The 23,705-nt window shown below is 41.9% G+C and overlaps 2 protein-coding genes across 3 annotated transcripts in view; one reads left to right on the forward strand and one right to left on the reverse strand.

The window, feature by feature from the left end:
* The window catches only part of LOC126405693 (ras-related protein Rab-26-like), an 88,063-nt gene extending 84,630 nt beyond the window's left edge, over nucleotides 1-3,433 (forward strand). For both annotated transcript variants that reach the window (XM_050069557.1, XM_050069558.1), the window contains one exon: nucleotides 111-3,433. In XM_050069557.1, coding sequence (XP_049925514.1) covers nucleotides 111-210 — 100 coding nt within the window. In that variant the 3' untranslated portion in view covers nucleotides 211-3,433. The remainder of the gene's footprint in view (nucleotides 1-110) is intronic.
* Nucleotides 3,434-3,578: 145 nt separating this feature from the next.
* On the reverse strand, nucleotides 3,579-23,705 carry LOC126405689 (arf-GAP with dual PH domain-containing protein 1-like). The gene is made up of 11 exons (XM_050069553.1): nucleotides 23,372-23,705; nucleotides 19,355-19,485; nucleotides 18,439-18,530; nucleotides 16,136-16,218; nucleotides 7,426-7,538; nucleotides 7,079-7,225; nucleotides 6,580-6,663; nucleotides 6,325-6,387; nucleotides 4,868-4,939; nucleotides 4,366-4,594; nucleotides 3,579-4,277 (listed from the first exon to the last, which is right to left on the reverse strand). Exons 1-11 carry the CDS (start codon nucleotides 23,526-23,528, stop codon nucleotides 4,249-4,251), a joined length of 1,200 nt encoding a protein of 399 aa, XP_049925510.1. The 5' UTR covers nucleotides 23,529-23,705; the 3' UTR covers nucleotides 3,579-4,248.

The raw sequence follows: 23,705 nt of genomic DNA on the forward strand, positions 1-23,705 counted from the left end.
GTATCAGTTAATGAGTTCAGGAGTTAACTTTAGGTGTAAACTGATCATTTGTAGAATTAATGGCGGCTCCATTTCATTTAACCTCATCATATACTCTTCCTTTGTCTCAGGGAGCTGAAGCACCGGTCTATGAAGGATCCCAGCGAGAAGTTTAAGCTCCAGGAGTATGTAAACAAGGAGATGAAGAGCACAAGCTGCTGCAGGTCTTAAAGCCTGCCCTACTCGTTACCTGGATCTGAGAGTTTGTGTATTTGCGTGCGTGTGTGTGTGTGTGCGCGTGTGTGCGGACCGCATTCATACCCAATGTGTTCATATTTAACCTGATCAGAGATGAGGAGTCAGCTCCAGCGAGGTATAAAACCTTTTTGTCCTTCTGTTTCTTCACGCTCACACCTCTCTGTCTCAGTCCACCTGACCTCCATCTGTTGTCCTGCACTCTCACTGCCCTACTCTACTTTGTATGTCCTGCTTTTCGCCATCCACCTCCTCCTGCAGCTGTTAATGTAGTCCCAGGATATGGTTTGCAGAATACAAAGTTAGATGCTACACACACCTCAGTTATTAAAGTGTAAGTTTGGTATTTTTCAAACTCGCTCCTCTTTTCCGATGTTTTTGTATTTAAGTGACAGCAATTTATGACACTGGTCTAGCATTAAGCGAGACTGCTGCAGCCAGCATCGGCTAAATAGGCTGATATTTAAACACTTGGGGCATGTTTGAGTCAATTTACGTTCACTAAAAATGCTTGTTTTTGCCACTGACTGGTTCGGACCATTAAGTGTCTGACAACTTATAAAGGATCCCTACAGAGACAGACCTTTGTGTTAAGGAGAAAAATTCTATTTGTTTAATTAGGAATAGCCCCAAAATGGCTATCACCAAACCCACCAGACTCCATTTAAAAAAACAGTAATTTTATCATTGTCAACACTCCTTTCAGAGCTGAAACAAAATAAAACTCACAAAAACTGCTTTGGTTTGTCTTTCCACTTGTTAAACTATCACCAGCTCTGGTTTGGTTGAAATAAACCCTTAATTCACCCACTTAGATGTAAAAACATTCTGGCTCTGTACATGCTTATTTGCGGCTTATTTTAAGGGGAGTCTGGTGTGTTTGGTGATGGCGATTTCGTGGCCGTTTCCAATTCAACAACAAGGATCTTACTCTTTTAAAAAAAAAAAAGGTCTATCTCTGTAGGGATCATGTCCATAAGTTGTCAGACAATTAAAATAAAAATCTGAGCCTGTCCGTGGCAGAAGCAGCACCTTCAGTGGGTGTAAATCGACAGTACGGACATGCTCCATGTGTTTACACTGCAGCTTGTTTCAACACTGCCAGCTGCAGCCCTCTCACTCAACACTAGACCAATTTCAGAAATGGTTCCTGTAGTCACTTAGACACAAAAACATAAGACAATACGGACTAGGGTGACAAATACTAAACTTACCTTGTAACTTATTAATGGACATTTTTTCCATAACCCCAGCATTGAATCGGACACCTACCTTTGCATTACCTCGTGTTATTTTATTGTGAAAGGATTTTATCACAGCAGAATTAATGGTCTTCTTGTAAAGCCATATACAGTATTCCTCACATCCATTTAAAATGTCACCATTTTATTTGAACGTTCTCTTCTTAACAAGCGTGTGGATGAATGTTCCTATAGTAGATGTACAGTGGCGTGTGTTTTGTCCATGGGTTTGGTGTTCATGTCAGTTAATCAGCGGGCTCTTTGGAGCCACTTTAGCTCACCAGCATAAACTCAATCCAAGCATTTCCATGATTCAGCTGTGGATATATGGGAATATGTCTTACTTCTAGTTATTGATGTTGCCATTTTGTATACAAGGATAGGAAGTAAATAATCACATCGTTAGCCACAATAAGTTGTTGTTTTAGTGGAATTCATGCTAGATGCAAACATGAAATATACAGTAGTTTAAACAGACTTTTAGAAACATGGCAGTGCATGAGTCACACCACTTAAACATTTTGGGGAGTTTTCCAGTATTAGAGAATCAATGTTGAGTCTTGGAGAGCTCTAATGCAACCTCTTATTATATATATGATTTTGAAATTGTTATTTAAAGCATAATGTATATACTTGAGTTTTTTCTGCATGTAAAAAAGTTTTGAGGAGATTAGCACTTTAGATGGCGAATACACATATGGGTGGGATTTAAGGGGGATACTGGGGGAGTAAAGACCTACAGTATGTTGACAATGTTACTTAAAGTATTGTATATGACACACAGATGTGTATATTTCTTTTTGTTTTGAATGTTTTATTTGTAGTCAGACGTGCAAACATTATTATGCTTTTATTTTCCATTCATAAATATATAAATGGGGTATATAGTGCCATGTTTTCTTAAAAAACATTTGACTAGTACATTTCTTATAATCAGTTGACAGTATTTAACCTGTTCTTTATAGAAGAAGCATAGGCCTCTTTTTATATGATATGTTGCTTTGGTAGATTTCATCTTAGCCACAGAAACTGGTTATCTCTGTACAGTGTTTACTGCACTTTTGTTTTCCAATCTTGATGTTCAGAGTAATGTATCGGTTTTTGTTTTTACTACTTTTCAATGTGCAACTTCTTTCTTGTAACTTAAAGTAAACAATAAAAGCAGGAGGTAATGTGGCTTTTACCCTTTTAATAGTGATGATATTGCAGGTTCTCTTACACGACTCCACAGTGAGTTCAGAGCACGAGTTACAAAACAGTATATGGCGGAGATTCAGTGACACTTAAGCATAGTTTGCTCAACCACAGCTCTTTTTTCACACCTTTTCCTTCAGCACTTACACAAATTATTCAATGTGCACACCTGTCACTGGTTTGATGAGGTTAATGAGTCCCTGGAGTGTGTGTGTGTGTGTGTGTGTCTGTGAGGAGGAGGGGTCATAGTGAGTTTAAAACCTTTCCTCTGTCTCCCTCTGCTGGATAAATCATTTTACCACAGAAGTAAATGCTAATATGGATCTAAATTTCCATAGTTCACAAAAACAAGAGAGAAAAGGAATGAAAGCCAATCCTTACATGTGACAATAAACATATTGCAAAGCAGTTTATATTCAGCTGCTTGAATGTGTACAAAAAATAACTAAATAACTTACACCTGCAGTGCTCGGCACTTAAACGTTACAAGCTGCTTGTAGCAAATTAGACAGTTAAAAAAATAAATACATTGAGAATTAAATATTATTGTACTCATACATGGACATAAATGCATCTGCAGACGATGTATGTATCCATCCTTCTTACTGACTTTTACAGTCCTGTGTCACATGATGTTTAGTCTGCGTATAACTGGCCAGGGGCTCAGTTTTTACACTTGGTTGAAATGCAAGTTTAATTCAGTTGTATCTAGTTAATTTAAGTATTTCTACTTACACTACTGATAACAGATTAAAAAAAAACAATTTCTGACATCTAAGCAGCAACAACTCTGATTCATACAAACACCTTCTGCACATTCGGGTCAGGATGACTGACCTCTTCAAGTATGTAAGTCACATGACGTAACAGATGAGAGAGTTAGGCTAACATTCATGAGCTTAGAAGTGATTCGGACTCCTTAAGGAATGGGTCTGGCATGTAATGTAGGTGAGGTTGAGCAGAATGGCGGGTAAAGGAGTCACTGTGCGAATGCTAACGTCTCACCCTTTAAGTCTTTTGTCTGTCACCCTTGACGCTGGAGATATACTTGCTTTTTAACTACATGTTCGCGTAGACAACCGGCTGAGTCGTGGATGGATTTGTTGACGTACCTGCCTATATACTACGCGTGTTACTGGAGGATTCCACTAGGGGGCACATCAGAGAGACTGTACTGTATAGGACAAATGGATTTGCATGATGTAAACAATTAACATGGCAGAAAAAGTGACAGCGGTGCACTCGTAGATGGCATGTGAGGCCCTAAAATCAAGCACGTCAGGACAATGATGGGTATATTTCTCACATTGCCCCTACCATTCATGTGCATATTGTATGTTGCAGATGTGTAGCGTTAATTTCTGAGGATGTGCACAACCAACACTCCAAACGGATGCAGGATACCTGAGGCAGCCATCATACGCACACAAATGCATAGTTAAAAGCAAGTGTACCTTCGGCCTAAGTCTTTATAAAGACTTCCATTATAAGATAACATACATATCTCTGGTCCTTCTCTTCTCCAGCTCCACCCCCTGCTCCTCATCCTGCACCAACAGGCCTTCGAACACTAAGACAGTCATGGTTTGTGCTTAAAATAGGCCTCCACTGCAGAGAGAATGGAAACAAATATAAATCAGACTCAGAAATTGAAAAGAGCTAAATCATGACTTGACTTACATGGTGTTAAATTTACCTGCGTACTCCTGAGGCAGCATTGGTCTGTTGATTACTGTTTGAAATGCAGCGATCCAGTCTTTCTGATCCTCCTCAGTCTCGCACGCAAATAGAAACTTCCTGTCTGGGGTCACTATCGTAATGCCAAACTGCCAGTGGTAGCCCTGAATGTTCGGGGGGAGGCCGGGAAGCACAGTGTAGCTGTTTTCCCTGCTGCCGATGAACACCTCACCTCGTGCATAGGCATCCTGGGGGCAAAGGGAGAAACACATATTTTAATAATCACACTTCTAAATTAAGTGATTGTGACTAATCATGTAATATTTCAAAGCAATTTTTGCTGTCTTAGCATGTAAAGCACAACAAACCAAATTGTCAGTGTGAGCTAATCCCAATTTCCCAACAACATGCACACAAACTATCTACATTTTCGATTTTCAAGACCCAGAGACAAATACAGAACAGAGTAAAAGGCATAGCAACATCTGCAGCAGCTTCCCCGCGACGTGCAGTTTTAATACCAGTGGATCTTTGAAGTACATGAGCCTCCTGTCATCCATCGTAAACCATCTCTTCTTGAAGCCCTCTGTGTGCTGTGGGACAGAAACAGGAGAGAAACTGTGGCAGCAGCTCATTTCATGGAGCTACAAATGTCAAATAAATAACGTTCGTGCTCTGCAGGTTGCAGTTACAGCTTTTCCACAACCTGATTGATATGTTAGGGAAATATGTAGAAGTATTCTATGTGCAAAAATGTTGCAGAAAACAGGGTTCTCACTCCCAGCTTGTCAAATGCCAATGTTTGGTCAGTGGCCTTCGGGGTCTGAAACTGAAGCACTGAGGCTCCCTTTAGCATCTGTATGAGACGCACTGGGTCACGTCATTATTAGATCAGAGCAACTGCTGTAGTATAGAGAGCAAAAAAGTCCACGCAGGGTGGGAGAGAAGGGTGGTGGATTGGTCAAACATCACACTGCTGAGTATTTTAACTGTCACATAGCAGGTCATGTGACATATGTGGTGTATATCAGGTGACATATATTACGTTATGTACTTATTTTAACCCAAACCATGATCTTTATTCTCAAACTTATCAAGTACTTTTGTTGCCTAAACCTGAAAATGAAGTAAGCCTACATTGGAAGTTTATTTTTGAAAGACTGTACACATGTAATGAGCAGAAACTGACATGCCCTCCCTGAGCATCCAAAAAAGACGCTAGTGGGGTACCTAGTTTGATGCATAGGGTCTATCATGGTAATTATGAATCTAATGGAAAAGGTAATCAACAATATTAATAGAAATTATGTAAAATCTATGCAACATTTAACACTTAATGGAAACTTTTCAGCCTCTGTGCTATGTGCCACAAAGCAGAAAGAATGTGAAGTAATCTTGCATTTTATGTCTTATCAGGATATCACGAGCACAAGTGCCTTACATAACATTTACTCTTTGTCAGTGCTTTACATGATGTCCAAGGACATAACTAGATAAGATGACCCAAACTGCTTTGTCACCCCTCTGACAATGCTAGCTAAAGATCCCCGACCTCAGTAAGTATCTGACATCTCCTGTGTTCAGGGCTCACTCTTTGCACTCGGCTCATTCTTGACTGTCGCGAGTCCATCTGCAGATGCTGAATTAAACTTACAGAAAGGCAAGCTTCTGACTCGCTGTGTTTTGTCTAGTAGACAGTGCCACCACAACTTGGCATTGTCGGCAGGATCACTCTTGTGAGAGGTCACCTAGACTGTGCACAGCTACAGTCTGGGACTCTAACCTCAACCTCTCCATCAAAGAGGGTAGACAAGTGAAGTCCTGACGCCTGAGGACTGGGGCTCACTCACCGCTGTGACACAGTGAACCAGGTGGCTTGAGATGCACTGTCTTTCTGACCAAGCGTCGGTACTTTACGAGTTGGGAGTGAGAATGTGTTGCAGAAAAACAAAACAAACAAAAAAGAAAATTGCATTACCTTTGGACCAGTCTTCTCCATGTAACCCTCCTTTATGTAGTTCCTGGATAGCTTTGGCATCAACTAAACAAACAAAAGGCAAATACTTAGTCACTGATTGTGTGTTTCTGTTTCAAGGCCTCCATGTTGCTAGTAATACATAGGCCTTTGTGATAACTACTTTTTTTGTTTTACTAATTGTAGGAAGCAGTGTCCCCACAGAAATTATGCAAAACTGTGTATGTATAAACTGTGTGCATGCGTGTGTGTACTCACATCAGAGTTGGAAGCTCCAGGAAAAGCCACCTGCAGGTAATGAAACCTAGCTGCTCTGATGGCGTTGAACCAGTCCACCATTTCCTTCAGGACAAGACATCAGGATGTTCAGTTACAGCCTCTTACTACAAGATTATCCTCTCACACTCACACATCATCAGCCCTGATTGTCCATAATTACGCCAGCACTCCACACAGCACGCATTACCAGACTAAATGGCTTTTCTAAATGGCATTTTGAAAAGATCTAAACCCACAGGAGATGTGCTCCATTTGGAAGAAGTAGCATATTCTCACAATATTATTCCTCATGCTGTATAAGTTTTGTGAAGCCTTTAGCTATTATTAAGGACTATACAAGTAAACTTCAGTGGCACACTAGCTTGTAATGGCGAACCATTTCCACCAGAGGGACACACATGCCTTTTCCTGCATCCTCAGACACACTCCTGCGCTTGTCCCCCCACCCACAACACCAAGTAGAGGCAGTGCACCTCACCTTTCCATCCTCGTGGTAAACAAAGATATTCCTAGTGCTGTTGTCCTTCAAATAGGTGACCTGCAGGCCGTGGGCGATGCCTATTTTTGTCGGCTGGAAAGTGGCATTAACGGTATTGATCTTCATTATCGCTTTGGGCTCTCTGGCCTGCAGAAGGGAAAGACATTTTTAGAGGAGAGAGGTATAGTCTCAGCTCTCCTGGAGAAGAAATAGCAGATAGATAGATGATAAATAATAGAAAAATATGCAGATGTTTACCTTTTTTTTGTAAACAAAGGCAGTTTTAACACCGAGATCGCATCATTTACGGATTAAGAAAAAGAGAGAAAGTGGGGGGAAACACTCACATCATGCTTGTTGAAGTACTTCAAAACACCTTCCCGTTCGGACAGAATAAATTTTCGGCTGAGGTACTGTCCGTTGTCTCGGCCTCGTTTCCATAGAAACCCCTCTCTGTAGCCTGCCAGGAGGGGAGCCACATGGGTCAAGTATCATTGACACGGAGCAGGAATACAGAGAGAGAGCAGAGGGAACACAACAGGCTTTTAATATACAATAGCTCAAAACTCTAAGACGAACATGCACGCAGAAGAGAATTATAAGGAGCACTTAATCACCTTGTGTTGAGATGGCAAACCTGTCAGCAAGTTGCGGATATACACATCCATCAGACACAGAGCAACATTTGTGCATTTATGTTTCTGGCCACTCAAAGATTGTACGTCCAGTTATTACTTGTGCTTTAGCTCAGTTTTGATCTCAAACTCCTGAGAAAATTATCTTGCTCATAAGTTGCTAAACATTTCACTACATTCACCCAAGACAATTTCACTCCCATCAACAAATACCGAAGCTTTGTCAGCGGTCCTACACATCAAAATAGGATGCACTAGGTACCTCTCCTGCACCAGTTTTGACCGCTCCAGGACTGCTCGTCAATTTACCCTCATATGCATCCTGTCTTTAACAGGAAATGTGCAAAATCTGCTCGTTAGATCCTGACAGTCTCTTTTAAACTTAGAACATGGGTTATAAAGGAAAAAAACTTACTTCCTTAGGTTAGGGCAACAAAAGTACATAGTTGGGTTTAGAAAAATCATCATGGTTTGGCTTAAAATAGGTATATTGCTAACCTGACATAGCGTCACATATGTCACTAGTATAGCATGCTACACATGCTAACACACTCCATTAACTTTTGGTGTCACACAGGACACAAAAAGCGGTCTCCATGGTCAAAGTCTTGAGTTTGTTTGACCCATCCACTTCCCCTCACCTTCATCCTTTGCAGACTTTTTAGCTCTCTATACCTCAGTAGTTGACCATTGAATCTCATACTACTGCTACAGGGTGCCTCAGTGACTGATGCCGAGGGCCACTGACCAAGCATCTTAATTTGACGAGTTGGGAGGCAGATCAGGTTGGTTCAACAGGTAGTTGCTAACTTCGTCTGTCTGCCGTTTGACAAGCTTGCTGGCCAACAAACTGAAAGGTTCGAAGGTTCTTAAGAGCTGAGGGGAACTGCAAATACACAAATAGTCATTTACATATTGGTCTTTATAAAACTTCCCTCGTGCTGACTCATCGAGTAACATTTTGAGTTACTGTATGTTCATTACCTATGCAACAGTGGTCACCAAGAGCTTGAGAGGTCTTTTAGCATGTAATGTTACACAAGACACTGACCCAGAAACAATGCTGGTGGAAACCACTGAAGAAGAGCTGTACTACTGGCGAGTGTGTGTGTGTGTGTGTGTGTGTGTGTGTGTGTGTGTGTGNCTCTAACACACACACACACACACACACACACACACACACACACACACACACACACACACACACACACACACACACACACACACTTTTTGATTAACAACTGCTAAAACACCTTTGTGTTTCAGAACTTTTTTCTATCTAATCAGTGGCAGCAGTGTGGGAATGAGTCAATATATATGTGCTCCATCATTTTTAATCTCCTCTATATAAAGCCATATCAAACATGCCCTTCACAAACGCGCACACACACCCACATCTTGCTGGCTCTGTTCCTGGGTCTGTTCCTGACACTGGCCTCTCTACCCATACTCAGCATGAGCCAACAGAACTGGCACTACAGGAAGAAATGCATCGTCATTGCCCTATGCACACCCAGCCAACACACACACACACACACACACATATATACAAATTTACTTGCACAAATCAGCAATAAGCAACAGAAAATTATTTCTCTACAAATATCCCAGAACTGGATTTCTAATACAATCTTGATTTAGAGTCGTCAGAATTGAGTGCACTTGTTTTCACAGCCGCAGATCCTACTTTTAGACATTCTTCACAGTCTGACAGCACTGTGAAACTGCAGTAATCAAAAGTGAAAACTGTTCTGCATACTTATTTTTATTTGCCACTGTTTCAGCTTTTCTTTATAGTAGTCTTGTTGTAGTTAGCTTTCCAGGGCGATCAGCATCATTATATATCTTTAAAAAAAGCTTGAAAAGTGCTTTATATACACAAAAACCCCAAAGCAGCAACAATAAATAAAAATTAAAAGGTAATATGAGGTGAACTGATGCAATTTAAAACACACCGACAAACAGGGATACAATTAAGAACAGATCAGAACTGATGAGGGTGGTATTTATAAAAGAAAAAGTATGAGAAATGTACTAATAATAATCTCCTGTGGTGCCAACTCACAGGCTCACATAAATGGCGCTTAACTGTTTTCTTCTGATTACATGGAAATCTCCAAATAGCAGACTACATTAGAAACAACTGATAAACCACTTCCCCTGTGCAAGAATATGGACTGAAAGTAAAGTGCGTCATTCAAATGCTGGTACTGCATGAGCTAAAGTGCCATGCGAGAGACATTTTGATAGGAAAATGCAGCAGTAAAATTGTCCATTTCCTCGGGGAAATGGAGCTGAAACAATTAATATTTGTCTGCCGGTCCGCCTGCACCATCCATCCCTCCCTTCGTCCCTTCCCTTTGCTTCTTTGTACAGTAATAAAGTTGTCTTGGTGTGGGCTGCACACAGCAGTAAACTTCTGGTAAAGTAATGGCTTCATCAATTATTCATGAGCAAGAAAGTTTTGCTCCACTGCTGCGAGGAGGAGGAGCGTCAGACTGTCCACAACATAACACCAGCACAGCAGAATAAGAGAATTCATTCACTGTTACAACAGGGTGTCAAAGATTTGCAAACACTCGGGAGAGCAAAGCAAGTTTTGGACCGCAGCATCTGTCTATCTTCAAGTCCTCCACAGATCTCTGCTCGTTTCTCCTGGCCTGAAATCTAGCAGCAATGTTATATAGAATACTTGTGTACAAAAGACGCCATTCTTCCTCCGTGGCAGAGACACAGCCACATGCTTCTAAACCTCTGCACAGCACAACACAAGAGGCCATTGACAGAGAGGGAGAGACACAGAGACACAGAGAGGAAGAGTTTGACAGTCATGAGACTTGGGTACTAGTACTATATCTCGTCTACCTTAAAGTGAGATTTTCTTTTCCTTTTTAAAACGCTATATTTTAGCTTTTCAGTTCACAGTGAAGGCGCTTCTTAAAACTACTTCATGAAAATGCAAGAGGCTGCTCAGCTGTAACCCTGTGAGAACGTAGCATGTGGCTCTGGTTAAAAGGAACTGTGCTGTGTTCTTTAAACTTGTGTGTGAACTTGACACTGTGGCTCTATAAACCTGAAGGGAAAGTCCCACCCATAACTTCTGCAGGGGTGTGTGTGGAGTAACAGCAACATGTTTCAAACGCTCTTCCAAAAAATGGCCACAAACCATGCCTTCTATCAGGTTAACTGACTTTATGTTGCACAACTTCCCGTTTCCGGCTCAGAGGTCACAAAGGGAAACAGGCAATGTAACCTGATAGAAGGCGTAGTTGGTGACCAGCTTTATCAGGAGAACATATGGAGCAACATATGTCTGACTTTACTGACAGCATCCTGTTTTCCACTTAGACCGTGCAAAAGCCAGTGAGAAAAACTCTGTCTGAAGTTGTACTCTGTATGATTAGAAATGATTGAAATAACATTTTAATAAAATGAAAAACAGTGGATCTGTCCTTTAGTGATGGCCCTGTTACATGTGGACATCTTAGTGAGCCATGCTGGTGAGCAAGCATGCACAATACTGGACACCTACCCAAACTAACACCTGAGGAAGGTTGCACCAACTAGTCTTTACAAAGCCTGGACTGCAAAGCCAGTCTTAAGAATGGACTTGACATCAGGTGCACCAACCAGACTTAAAGGAACACTCCACCTGCAAAATGACCATTTGTACAACATTTACTCACCCCAGGTTATCTTGAATTCATTAAGAAAACTTAATTTTCCTCACCTGCCTCCACAGTGAATGGAGAATCCAAATACAGCCAACATTTTTCTTGAAATTAAGTAAGAAGACCGCCTTTAATAACAGCAAAGCTATATCAAAGCATCCTTTTACAAGCTCTTACACAACTCCTGCAGATGACTACAGTCTCATTTATCCAGTCGTATGCTCAGTACTTCCCAAACATGCATATTAGCTGGAACACAACAGTTTAAAATACATCAGTACAGCCTCATGCGTGGCCAAGCAGCATACCTGGGCACGTGCATGCATTTGAACTCTGCTCAAGTGCAGGTCATAAGCATGTGAATGTCCAGGCATGCTACTCGTAGGTGAAAGTGTTTTTAAATAGTAATGTTTTAGCAATAATGCATGTGTTCAGGAAGTACTGAGCATACGACTGGATAAATGAGACTTGCATTATACTGCAAGAGTTGTGTGAGAGTTTGTAAATTAATGTTTCAGTATACTTTTGCTGTTCTTAAATGTGGTCCCCTATGACTTCAATTCATGAGGGATTCTCTCTGTTTTTGGATTCTCCGTTCACAGAGGAGTCATGTGAGAAAAACAAAATTTCCTTCACAAATTTAAGGTAACACATGGTGTGTAATGGATTAACAACTGGTCAAGTATTGGAGGAGTATTCTTTTAAGCCCAGTCTTAACTATGCCCTCGCTTAGCCATGCCCAATAACGTGAATGCCCAGCAACTATGCTCCCCTGCCAACATCCACACTGACCACCTGCCTGGAGGAGATAGAGGCGTGGATGAAGCTCAACTTCCTACAGCTAAACAGTTCCAAAACGGAAGCCATCCTAGTCGGCACACCACATCAGCTCCGTTCTTCCACCATCACCAGTATCACTTTCTCTGGCCAAAACATCCCCCTTACCACATCTGTCACCAACCTGGGTGTTAAAATGGACTCTCAACTCACCTTTGACACCCACATCAAACACCTCTGCAAGACCTCATTCCACCACCTCAGGAACATCGCCAAACTCCGTCCAACACTCACCCTGGCAGATGCAGAGAAGCTCGTCCACGCCTTTGTCTCCTCCAGGCTCGACTACTGTAATGCACTCCTCATCGGGATCTCTGGCAAGAGCATACAGAGACTGCAATACATTCAGAACAGCGCTGCCAGGATCCTGATGAGGGTGCGCAAACACGATCACATCACCCCCATCCTGAAATCGCTTCACTGGCTCCCTGTCCCACTCAGAATTGAGTACAAGGTCTCCCTCCTCACCCACCAGTGCATTCACGGACATGCCCCCCTTTACCTCAAGGAACTCCTCACCCCCCAGACCTCCTCACGCACCCTCCGTTCTGCAACCACAAACACCCTCCAAGCCCCCAGAACCAAGCTCCGCACCATGGGTGACCGGGCCTTTTCCTCTGCTGCTCCGAGGCTGTGGAACGCCCTCCCTGACCACCTCAGGGCCCCACAGACTACTGATGTTTTTAAACGAGACCTAAAAACCTATCTTTTCACAAAAGCATTCTACTAAATGTCTTTTATAGGTTCTCCTTTTAACTATTTATCGTTTCTAATCATTTTTAAAATTCTTTTTAAATTGTATTAATTCTAACTGTTTCAATTGCTTTTCTGTTTTTTGGTTTGTTTGTTTTTTTTATCTGCTCTGTAGCACTTTGAGATTGCTAAAATATAAAGTGCAATACAAATAAAATTTATTATTATTATTATTATTATTACTATGGCTATTGCCGAGCAGCACATGATACATTGTTAACATTCTCCTGCTGACTTGCTAATGTGTAGCTAACCAGTTATTATTCATGGCAACGTTATTATGGAGGATCAGAGAAAGAGAAAAAGAAGTTTCACTGACATCAAGATATGAAGGTTAATGGAAATGTACAGGAGAGCCCTGTTTCTGTTTGACTGACAGCAGCTGGCAGGTGGAGCTCCACAGATCACGCCAAACCATCTTGGCTGTGGCTTACATCTCATGGACTGACAATGGGGCGTCATTCATACCAAGTGTCAGGCAACCGGATTATTACATCCAGCATGCTGAGTTTGAGCCGATGCTGGGCCAGGTCATTTCTGATAACGGCCCAGGGGTGGCAGTGTCGGCAGGTGGACTCGGGCCATCTGATTTGGCCTGATTCTGGGGCATCATTCATGCCAAGTCTCAGCCTGGTCAGGCAACGAGATGCTGCCTGGCTAATTTCATCCAGCATGCCGAGTTTGGGCTGATTCTGGGCCAGGTCATTTTGGCTACCTTGTTCATGTTTGTAAATTAGCTAAATAAAAAGGAAACTTTAGCAGGAAAGCTAATGCGGGCTAATGCAGACTCCATGGAAGAAGATCTGCTTCCTATGTAGATATACAGCTCAGCCTAAGGTATAAACACAATTCTTAATTTCGGGTGATTATGCACTAATTAGAACATAGAATATTTCTGCCAGTATATCCCCTTTAATTCTTCACACTGACCCTTTAAGGCTAGGCTGGGCCCTGTTGGTGCAACTGGCCCCTCAATGAGATTAATGTTGCATCTGTGTTTAACCATTTAACTTTGCTGTGAGAAAGATCTAAAGCTGCATGTTTGGCATTTGTATGCAGTATTTAAACATTCAGTAAATGGTTTACAAATCTCCTAGGTTATTCTTGACAGATAAAAAAGGTAGAATAGTAACTGTTTCTTACAGCTGAGTAATATTTCAACTACTTTAACTTGCTTTACATGGACTGCAGACAAAGGTCAATCCCTTGTATCTTAGCCTCTACACTGTTGCTAATACATAGAAATAGAACGTAATTTATTTCTATGACATATTATTACAGATAAGATTCTAATGTTATGAGAGCATAATGGCCCGGTCTTTGCCACTCAGTTTGAGGGGACATCCATTATTGATTAGCAGAGTCTGATTAGCAGTCAGGTTGGTGCCACCTCGTCTCTTTTAATGAGGTTGCACCAGGCGATTAGCCAAGAGACATTTGTCATCTGCGACACACACACACACACACATACACACAGTCACCCAGGCACATGATTCAGCACAAAAGACAGAGATAAGGGTTACGCAATACGCATTAGTGAGGAATTAAGCTCAGGCCAATGACAAAATGATCAGATGCAGACGACCACAAGAAAAGGGTGAGACAAATAGTGGCTTGGCAGAAACAGAGGAGGGTGTGGATAAGGAAAGAAAAACAAGGGAGAGGCCGACGTTGGACAGCAAAGGGCGGCGTTCCTCCCTTGATGACCAGCCCTCGCTGTCTCTGCAACATAAGCCATGCTGACACGCCATCTATCTGTCTAACTACCGATGAGCACTAAGTCTGACTGGCAGGCTAATCGGGCTGGGCCATGTAAATGAGCGGTGTGCCACGGTGCCTACTGGGCCATGATGACTTATTCATTATTACACCCTTTGACTGTGTAATGCCATTAGCAGGCTAAATAGCACCTTCACACACACACTGACCCCCGACAGATATCGATACACGTTTCTCACAAGATCATCACCACAGTTTGTGCTGCTTTAAATGTAACACCCCCTGTCCCTAGAATGTTGTCTCTCTATCTGCAGATAAATATTTGTACGCTAGTGCATCACATGGTCATAAAATAATTTTCGCTAGCGGGCTTAGATGAGAAGACTGATATTAGTCTCCTTTTTGTGTGCTAGTAAGTGGGAAGCTGGAGTTGGGACATGGTTAGCCAACCTTAACATAAAGAGTGGAAGTAAAGGGAAACAGCTTGTCTATGCTTATTTTCAAAATCCATACATGTTATTTCTTTGGTCTAAGACAGTCCAAAAATATAATTAAACATGAACAACTCTCCAAAAATCCAAAAACTAGAGAGCTAAACCTCAAATATGTGATGTCAGAGGGTATAAAGCCTGGAGCTGCTCCAAAGATGATGAATTAGGAAAAATGTCATAGGTGAAACCGAGAGCACCCAGGGTCATGTTCTCCAGATATAGACTTAAACCGATGCGTGCAGAGGTACAGTACGAGCCTGTCGTTTGCGGCTCTTCATCAACATCTCACTCTGACTGTTTCTGCTTTCACTTTCCTCCCTGCGTTATTATTAGACTTGCCTTAATCATTGCTATTATCATTGAAGAGAAACTGCTGACAAAGTTCCACTAATTCAGTAATAGCACATTTCATTTCCTACAGATTCTTCACAATAAAAGTCTCCTGTTATTTTGTTGTGTAAAAACTTTTATTGTGAAGCACCAAAATAAGGAAATGTTGAGTTTTCGCACAGCAACTTGGTGATTGAACTTTCCTGGGCCATGGAGATAACATATTGGAACTCTTACCTGAGGTGGTGTTTCCCTCTAAAGCTTAGTTATTAACCCTGTGTGACTCATTTGTTTAAACATAAACAGAAAAAAAAAAACTACTTCAGGTTCAGCTGTAGTTGCATGCTGTAACCATTTTTCTCATTCCCTAAAAATATTGAAATGTTCCTTTAAGCTGCAGCACAAAGTGGGGTATGAGGTGAGGCCTCCCTTCCTTTCCGCTTTCACTTTTCACCCAAGAATGCTTGTAATGATAAATGGATGATGCAGTTTCCCTGCTGAGTATTCATTCAGTGCTGAATAGGTGGTGCTGTGCGAGACACAATTACTTGCTTTCCTGGGTAAGCAAGGAGCATAATGTGTTTGCATGCATAACTGTACAGAGGCACATTTCATTCTTACCTGCCGAGTAGGGCTCCTGCCTCTCCACACACTGGAACTCCTTCCTCTCGTACTTGGCTCGGATCCATTGTTCCCGCAGGAGCCTGCACAACAGTTGGTGTTAGACACTCAGCTCTGCCTCCGGTTGATGTTTACTTCATGCTTGAGCTGATTTGTTGGAATCATCTCATTAACTTACATGGGTGTCGAGGCTCCGAGCCACATTTCATGCAAACTCTGAACAAAAGCAGTCGAATATTATACAGCTCATCTTCTCGTAATTATCACTTGTGTCTCCCTCGTCCTCGATCTATCACGATGCTAATTATACGGCCCGTGCTCTTCTATTATCTCATATCCATCTTGATTAAATTCGTTTCACTGGAGTTTTTCTGCCCTCTCAATAATTACCCTTAACGTTCACAAAGCATCATGCGTAAACAAATGGGCTGCATGCTCACCAAGACACCGCATCATTTCAGCACACTCACCACGCTTAATCAGCTATGTCATCTTCAACAAATCAGCTTCACAAAATGAAATGTAAAAGCCTTGCGCAGCTCTTTGATTTGTCTTTCTCCCTCTCTTCTTTATCCAGTCATCCTTTCCTTTGTGCAATCACCCCTCATAAACACAATGCAGGTCTATTCGAAAATTAACTTCACAGTTCTATTGTCATTTATATCACTGGATAGTTAAGAAGAAACTCTTGAACTGAACTTTTGCTTCCTGTTCGAACTACAGGAACTTGGCACTCTTATCACTCAGGAGTTGACCTGACTACCAAAACCACTTGTTGCTCCTATTAGAGAAGTATTTCACCACAGGAAGGATGGGCTTTTCATAAAACTGGGCCATCTATGCAGTAGGAAGACAAAAATTACTTCTGAAACTGGTGCTAAATGACCAGAAAAACCAAACAGAGGAAAAGGGCTGTGGCATTTGCTTTTGCTTATTTCAACCTGTCTCCTATCGTCCTAAATTTGTTTCAAGTGACTAGTGACATAAAAATAATAGTTAGCCGTTAGCCTAGATACAGCCGTAGCATCAGACCTGTTAAAACGTAAGTGAACGGGCAACCTTCAAGTGCAAAGTTAGTCCTCTAAACAAGCTTTTTTTCCACAAAGACCGCCTCATATCGTTAGGATAAATGTCAGAGAACATATAGAAAACAACATGTAAACTGGTGTGGTGCCATTTAGCTCTGCTTTCCAAAGCGTGGCCGAAATATTGCGAGAACAAACAGCGATCTCATACCGTGCCCGAAATCTTGCAAGAACAAGCAGCAACAGCTGGAAGGCAGAACCGGACAGTAGCCTGAAAAGTTCATTCATTTATTTTATGAGTAATGGCTGACTTTTTGCCAGACTTCGACTTTGTGGAGGAGGAATTTGATTTTGCAGAGTTTGATGGCCGCCCTTATTTATTTGAGGCAGAATACACTGACGAAGAGCTTCGTGAAATTGAAGAACGGAGGAGGAGAGAGAGAGAGGCGCAACAGGTANGCTGTATCTAGGCTAACGGCTAACATGCTAACTATTATTTTTATGTCACTAGTCACTTGAATTAAATTTAGGATGATAGGAGACAGGTTGAAATAAACCGAAATGTCCCTTTAAGAGGTAGAAAACCCACAACTACCAAAATGCACTGAGCCGCACCAGACCAATATACGCTCCCGCTGGTGGTTGACGCAATGCGAGCCTGGCCATTTTTTTCCACAGGACACAATATGGTGACCAATGGTAACAAATGACCTCAAACTGCAACTGGCAACCTAAAATAAATGGTAAATGGACTGCACTTGTATAGAGCTTTTCTACTCTTCTGAGCACTCAAAGCACTTTAACACTACATGTCATATTCACCCGTTCACACACACATTCACACACTGGTGACTCAGACTACGGTACAAGGTGCCACCTGCTACTCAGTAACCATTCACTTGCACGTACACACCGATGGAGCAATTTGGGGTTCAGTATCTTGCCAGAGGATACCTTGACATGCCAACTGGAGGAGCTGGGGATCGACCTGCCGATCTTCCGATTAGTGGATGACCCACTCTACTTCTGAGCCATATTTAAGGTGAGAAATAAGCAACGCAGTAACAGAATCTTGGTTCATATTTGATCAGCACCGCTTAGTTTTACCGTTTATCTAATTTTCTTTTCGGCTTTTGTTTTTACAATACAGGAAACACTATTGGGCCCACTTCCTTTTCACAAATTCTCATATTACAGCATACGGAACAATAACTGCGATCTTAAAAGGTGCCATCTGGAGCAGACACTACAGAGGGCAGAGAAAAACACATCACTTACATGCAGTCTTTGTGTGTAGGACAGTAGAAGAAGGCAGGAACTATCTTTTCATATTTGGCCTTGGCAGCGTTGTTACCCACAGAGTCCATGAACTGCAGAGGGGAGGAAAAGAAGCATTTGATATTTGTAAGTGATATCTGTGTGTATAAGTGTGTGCTCTGTGGCATAATGGCCGTGAGCGCATGTATGTGTATTTGGCTGACACACACTCAAATATAATGAGGTGCAGGCAGCTCAGTGTTTGTGTGGCTGACTCCATGCCTGGAGGGAGACTGTGCTGCTGCTTCTTGTGTGTCTCTGTATTTAACAGAGAGGACACTGCTCAGCATGCATTAGCACACACAGCTAGGAAACTACAGATCACACATCCATTCACACACAAATCAAAAGAGAAAGTCAGACAAAGGGGGACATGAAGAGGAAGAGCTAATGACAAAACACACCACAAACCTTTTGACGCACACATTTACACAGAGTGGAAAGCTGATACGGATAATCTGACTGGACTACATGTATGAAAATACATTTTTCTTTTCGCCTCATTCTTGATTAATCGTCCTGTTTTTACAGTGAGTTTTAGAGTGTCCCAGGATTCAGCACACACCCACACAAAGATAGTGGTTGTATCTGCCAGCTGCTGGCTCATGCCTTTCAGGCCACGCTGAGTCGAGTCTGATGACTTGTCTTATTCTTCCAAGCAGGGATGCAGTGGCAGAGCGGCAGGCGGACAGTCATGCTCACAGTGGAGCAGGATGTGCTGGGTTAGGGCGAGGCCACAGGCTGCAGATGTTACCTCAAGCCAAGTTTCATGCTATAATCAATGGTTGCTCTTCTCTTACAAAACACAGGGCTTTCTACTTTGTTCAGGATTTGTGTGAATTAAAAAAAATCACTTCACGTAGAGTTCTTACTGTACCTCCACCTCAGCGGAGCTCCAGGGATCCAACAGGATGGATTTCACCTTGCTGATCTGAGCAATGTTTCTATGAAGGCCCGAGCAGCTGAGACACACGAAGACTCCCAGGGTGTAGGATGCCCACTCCGGATCTGCAACACAGCACAGATGCACACAAAAACCACTTTAACCTCAGAATAACTGATCACACACTGAAACATTTCCAAACTTCCTCCTAACAGACACTGATGACTCAGCTACATTTTAAAGCAGATTAAGCATAGTGAGCAACATACAACCAAAACAGTGGTTGCTACATTACAAGCAACTAACTATTTACATATGTATCTATTTAAATATATATTTGTCTTTTTTACAAGGATTAATATTCCTAATAATTGCATGTAGTTTTGTTGCCTGGCCAAAGAAGAAAACAGAATGATGGATAGAGATCTGACACAAGGGTTAGGACCAGTGGTTGAGGAAGTACTCAGAGTCTTTACTTGAGAGAAATTATTAATACCACACTGTAAAAATATTGTTACAAGCAAGGCCCTGCAGAGAAGTACAGTATTCACAAAGTACAGTATTCACCTCTGGGATGTAGTGACGTGGAAGTTTAAAGTTGCATGAAAAGAAAATGCTTAAGCAAAATACAAGTACCTCAAATCTGTACTTAAGTACAGTACTAGAGTAAATGTACTTATTACATTTGACCACAGGGTATGACAGGGTGATGACTTACGGACTTAAAGGAACATGAAAGGAACATCCCTCAGCACTGAGCCATTTGTCTTTGCATCTAAAATAATACATTTTCCAAGTGTGTTCACTTCATCCCGTACACAAAGCAGGTTACCCAAAGTGCAGTGAGCTTGTATAAATGATCTAGATTTAACAACTCAATCAACATCCTCAGAGTGATTATAAGCCTTCCCCCAGTTGCTCAGATGTTCAATGTTTGGGTGAAATGTATGTCAATCAAGATGTGGATTGTATTTAGGTCTGTGTGAAGGTAGACTGGGTGTTTCCTTTGTCTTAGTCAGTGTGTGAGAGAGTAGATGGCTCACCTTGAATCACCCAGCAGGGTAGTGTTTCATAGATGCTATTTCTGCCCACAGACACAAACACAACCAAATGTCTCCCTTAATGCCGTATTTACACATAAACAGCCCACATTTACTGCAACTCAGAGACACTGGATTAGACATGGTAATGAACTATCTTCAAAATTCTTTCCTGTTATCACAGGCTGGTACATGAATATACTTAGGAATACATACTGCATGCATAGCCAAAACGAACAACACGCTGAACCTTGAAGCAGACGGGCTACAGCAGCAGAAAACCACACCAGGTGCCACTCCTGTCAACTAAGAACAGGAAACTGAGGCTACAGTACAGGCTCACCAAACTTGAACAATAGAAGATTAGACAAATGTTGCCTGGTCGGATGAGTCTGGATTTCTGCTGCAACATTCAGATGGTAGGGTCAGAATTTGGTGTAAACAACATGAAAGCATGGATCCATCCTGCCTTGTATCAACGGTTCAGGCTGCTGCTGGTGGTGTAATGGTGTGGGGGAGATTTTCTTAGTACCAACTGAGCATGGTTTAAACACCACAGCCTACCTGAGTATTGTTGCTGACCGTGTCCATCCCTTTATGACCACAGTGTACCCATCTTCTGATGGCTACTTCCAGCAGGATAACGCACCATGCCACAAAGCTCAAATCATCTCAACATGACAATGAGTTCACTGTACTCCAATGGCCTCCACAGTCACCGGATCTCAATCCAATGGAGCACCTTTGGGATGTGGTGGGACGGGAGATTCACATCATGGATGTGTAGCCGACATCTGAAGCAACTGTGTGATGCTATCATGTCAATATGGACCAACATCTCTGAGGAATGTTTCCAGCACCTTGTTGAATCTGTGCCACAAAGAATTAAGGCAGTTCTGAAGGCAAAAGGGGTCCAACCTGGTACTAGCAAGGTGTACCTGATAAGGTGGCAGGTGGGTGTATGTGTCTGTGCATGCATTTAAACTACAGCTCCAACTACTGAACATTAATATGAATAGTGGAAATTCACAGGCCTGTCTACAGTGTATCATATACAATTACCAGTGGGCAACGTGCCATTCACACTCACACCACATTCACACTACCATTCACACTTTTTATCCTACATTAGTCACTGCCACCTCCCACACCTCTGTGCCCCAAAAAAACAAAATATGGAAGACCTCTGACATAAAGCAAACAAACTGAAAAGATGACATACTTGTGTTTCAGCACTCATGACATATTGCCATGTTCTCAAGAAGTTCAGAGGAAGGTCAGAACTTCACGCAGTCCTTTGAAGGGTGACGAGAGCGGAAAGAGTGTGCAGCATGACAATTATCAATTTCACAATAAATACACAGGATGTTTGGTTTTTTACCGAAAGAGTAAATAAGACAGATTATTTTGCTTTCGCAAGAAACAGCACACTAATCAAGTTAAAATCAGGTCTGTGGACAGACACACAACAGGCAACAGTTGCAGCAAATGTGTGAATGGCTACACACACAGCTCCTCCTACACTACAAAATCTAATTTTGAGAATCATAAGTCATATCAATGAAAGGTGAGATGGCATCTGCCGTGGTGGTGGTTGTGTTGTAACCGAGAACTGGGGCAGTGTCAAGTGCTCTCTATCTGCTGCCCTTCAACCATTGCTAATGAAGAAGAAAGTGAATACACGCTGCACAAACAAGCATGAGAACAAAAAAAGAAAGTATTACTTCCTTGTGCATAATCACAAAGCTGCACACATCTGTGCACAAGAGACAAGAGGCTCATGTGTAGCTAGCCACTCCCCATCGTCTCTGCATTATGTGGGCCTGTTGTAGTTGAGACAATCAACCGAGTCACTCTGCAGGACAACAGGATGCATATTAAGTCGAGCAGCCACGGGGTACAAACACATTTGGCATGGAAGAAAAATGTAAGAGTCCAGAATGAATCAATGCATGAAGCACCTTTAGATCAATATATCTGATTAATCAATTGAAAGATAAAATATCCTGCAACTATTTTGATAATAATAAAGTCATTTTAGTCTTTTTTTTTAGGGAAAATTTCAGGTGGGGGGGAAGCCAAATATTCTCCAGTTGCAGCTTCCCAAACGAGAGAATTTGCTGCTTTTCATTGTCAAAACTAACAATGTCTTTGTTTGAATCCAGGATATTTTATGTGCAGGGTTTTTCTCTCATCTTTTTAAGATTTCATAGACAAGCAATTGTGAAACTAATCCTAAACATGAGAGAGAGGAGCTTCAATGTTTCAACACCTTGAATATATTACATTTTGACCCAGACGCAATGCCAAGTGAGGAATAATTCACTCAGCAAACTGGACCTTTCTTGCTCTCAGGCTGAAGTAGAGCCTTATAAACCACACCCGTATGCTTGTATTTCTCTTTCCCTTCTTGTATGCCTATGTACTGAACTGCAGATGTGATAAGTGTAAGGTGTGACCATCAGCGTGTGTGACCACATGTGCTCATGCAAAAGGAAATCAACCACTAGATGAACACACATTTGACCTTTTTTAACCTACAAAAACAAATCTGAGAAAGATAGCCCACATAGGAATGACAGTAGAAGTTAATAAATAAATGTTGCAGAGCACTTTTCAAGCAACTGTGGCCTTAGACACTTAGGTTAACAATATATATATCATTAAACATTATTTAGTTATGTTCACTTTGTTTTAGCTGTGTGTCTACAGTATAGTGGGTGAATTCCTTGCATGTGAACACAAGCGGATTTAGTCTTTTTCAGAGATCTTAAATGCACTGCGCTCCTGTGAAAGAATCATTTTATCAGCTTTAAAATATTTCCAGGCTACATCGTGACTGTCCAAGAGAAACTAAACGACCTTGTCTCACGGGAATCAGTAGTCACAGAATGTATACAAACACATTTAAGTAAGAAAGGGTCACTAAAATGCCTCCGTCCATCTGTCAGTGACTCCTCTCCAAGCCTACCTGGAGCTCCGCAGTCGGCACAGTTTCCATTCCCAGGTTTCCCCAGCAGCTGCTTCAAACGCTGCCTGTTCTTCTCTTGATCCGAAGCCATCATGTAAATGTTGGAGCCCAGATGCCTGCTCTGCTCAGTGGCTGCACGCGTCAAACTCTCACGCATCGAAAGTAAAGATTGACGCCGGGACGCGCAGGGTTGATTTGGAACAAAAGTAGCGCGCCCTAAGCGACTAATGAGAAGGCTGTCATTTTTAGGTGGAGGGTGGCTGAAGAGTGGAGCATGGTCAGTCTAGTGTAGGTGATGTAAAAGCCATTTAGATACACCAATAAATGCATTTCA

The sequence above is a fragment of the Epinephelus moara genome, chromosome 18 (assembly GCF_006386435.1).
Source record: "Epinephelus moara isolate mb chromosome 18, YSFRI_EMoa_1.0, whole genome shotgun sequence".
NCBI lineage: Eukaryota > Metazoa > Chordata > Actinopteri > Perciformes > Serranidae > Epinephelus > Epinephelus moara.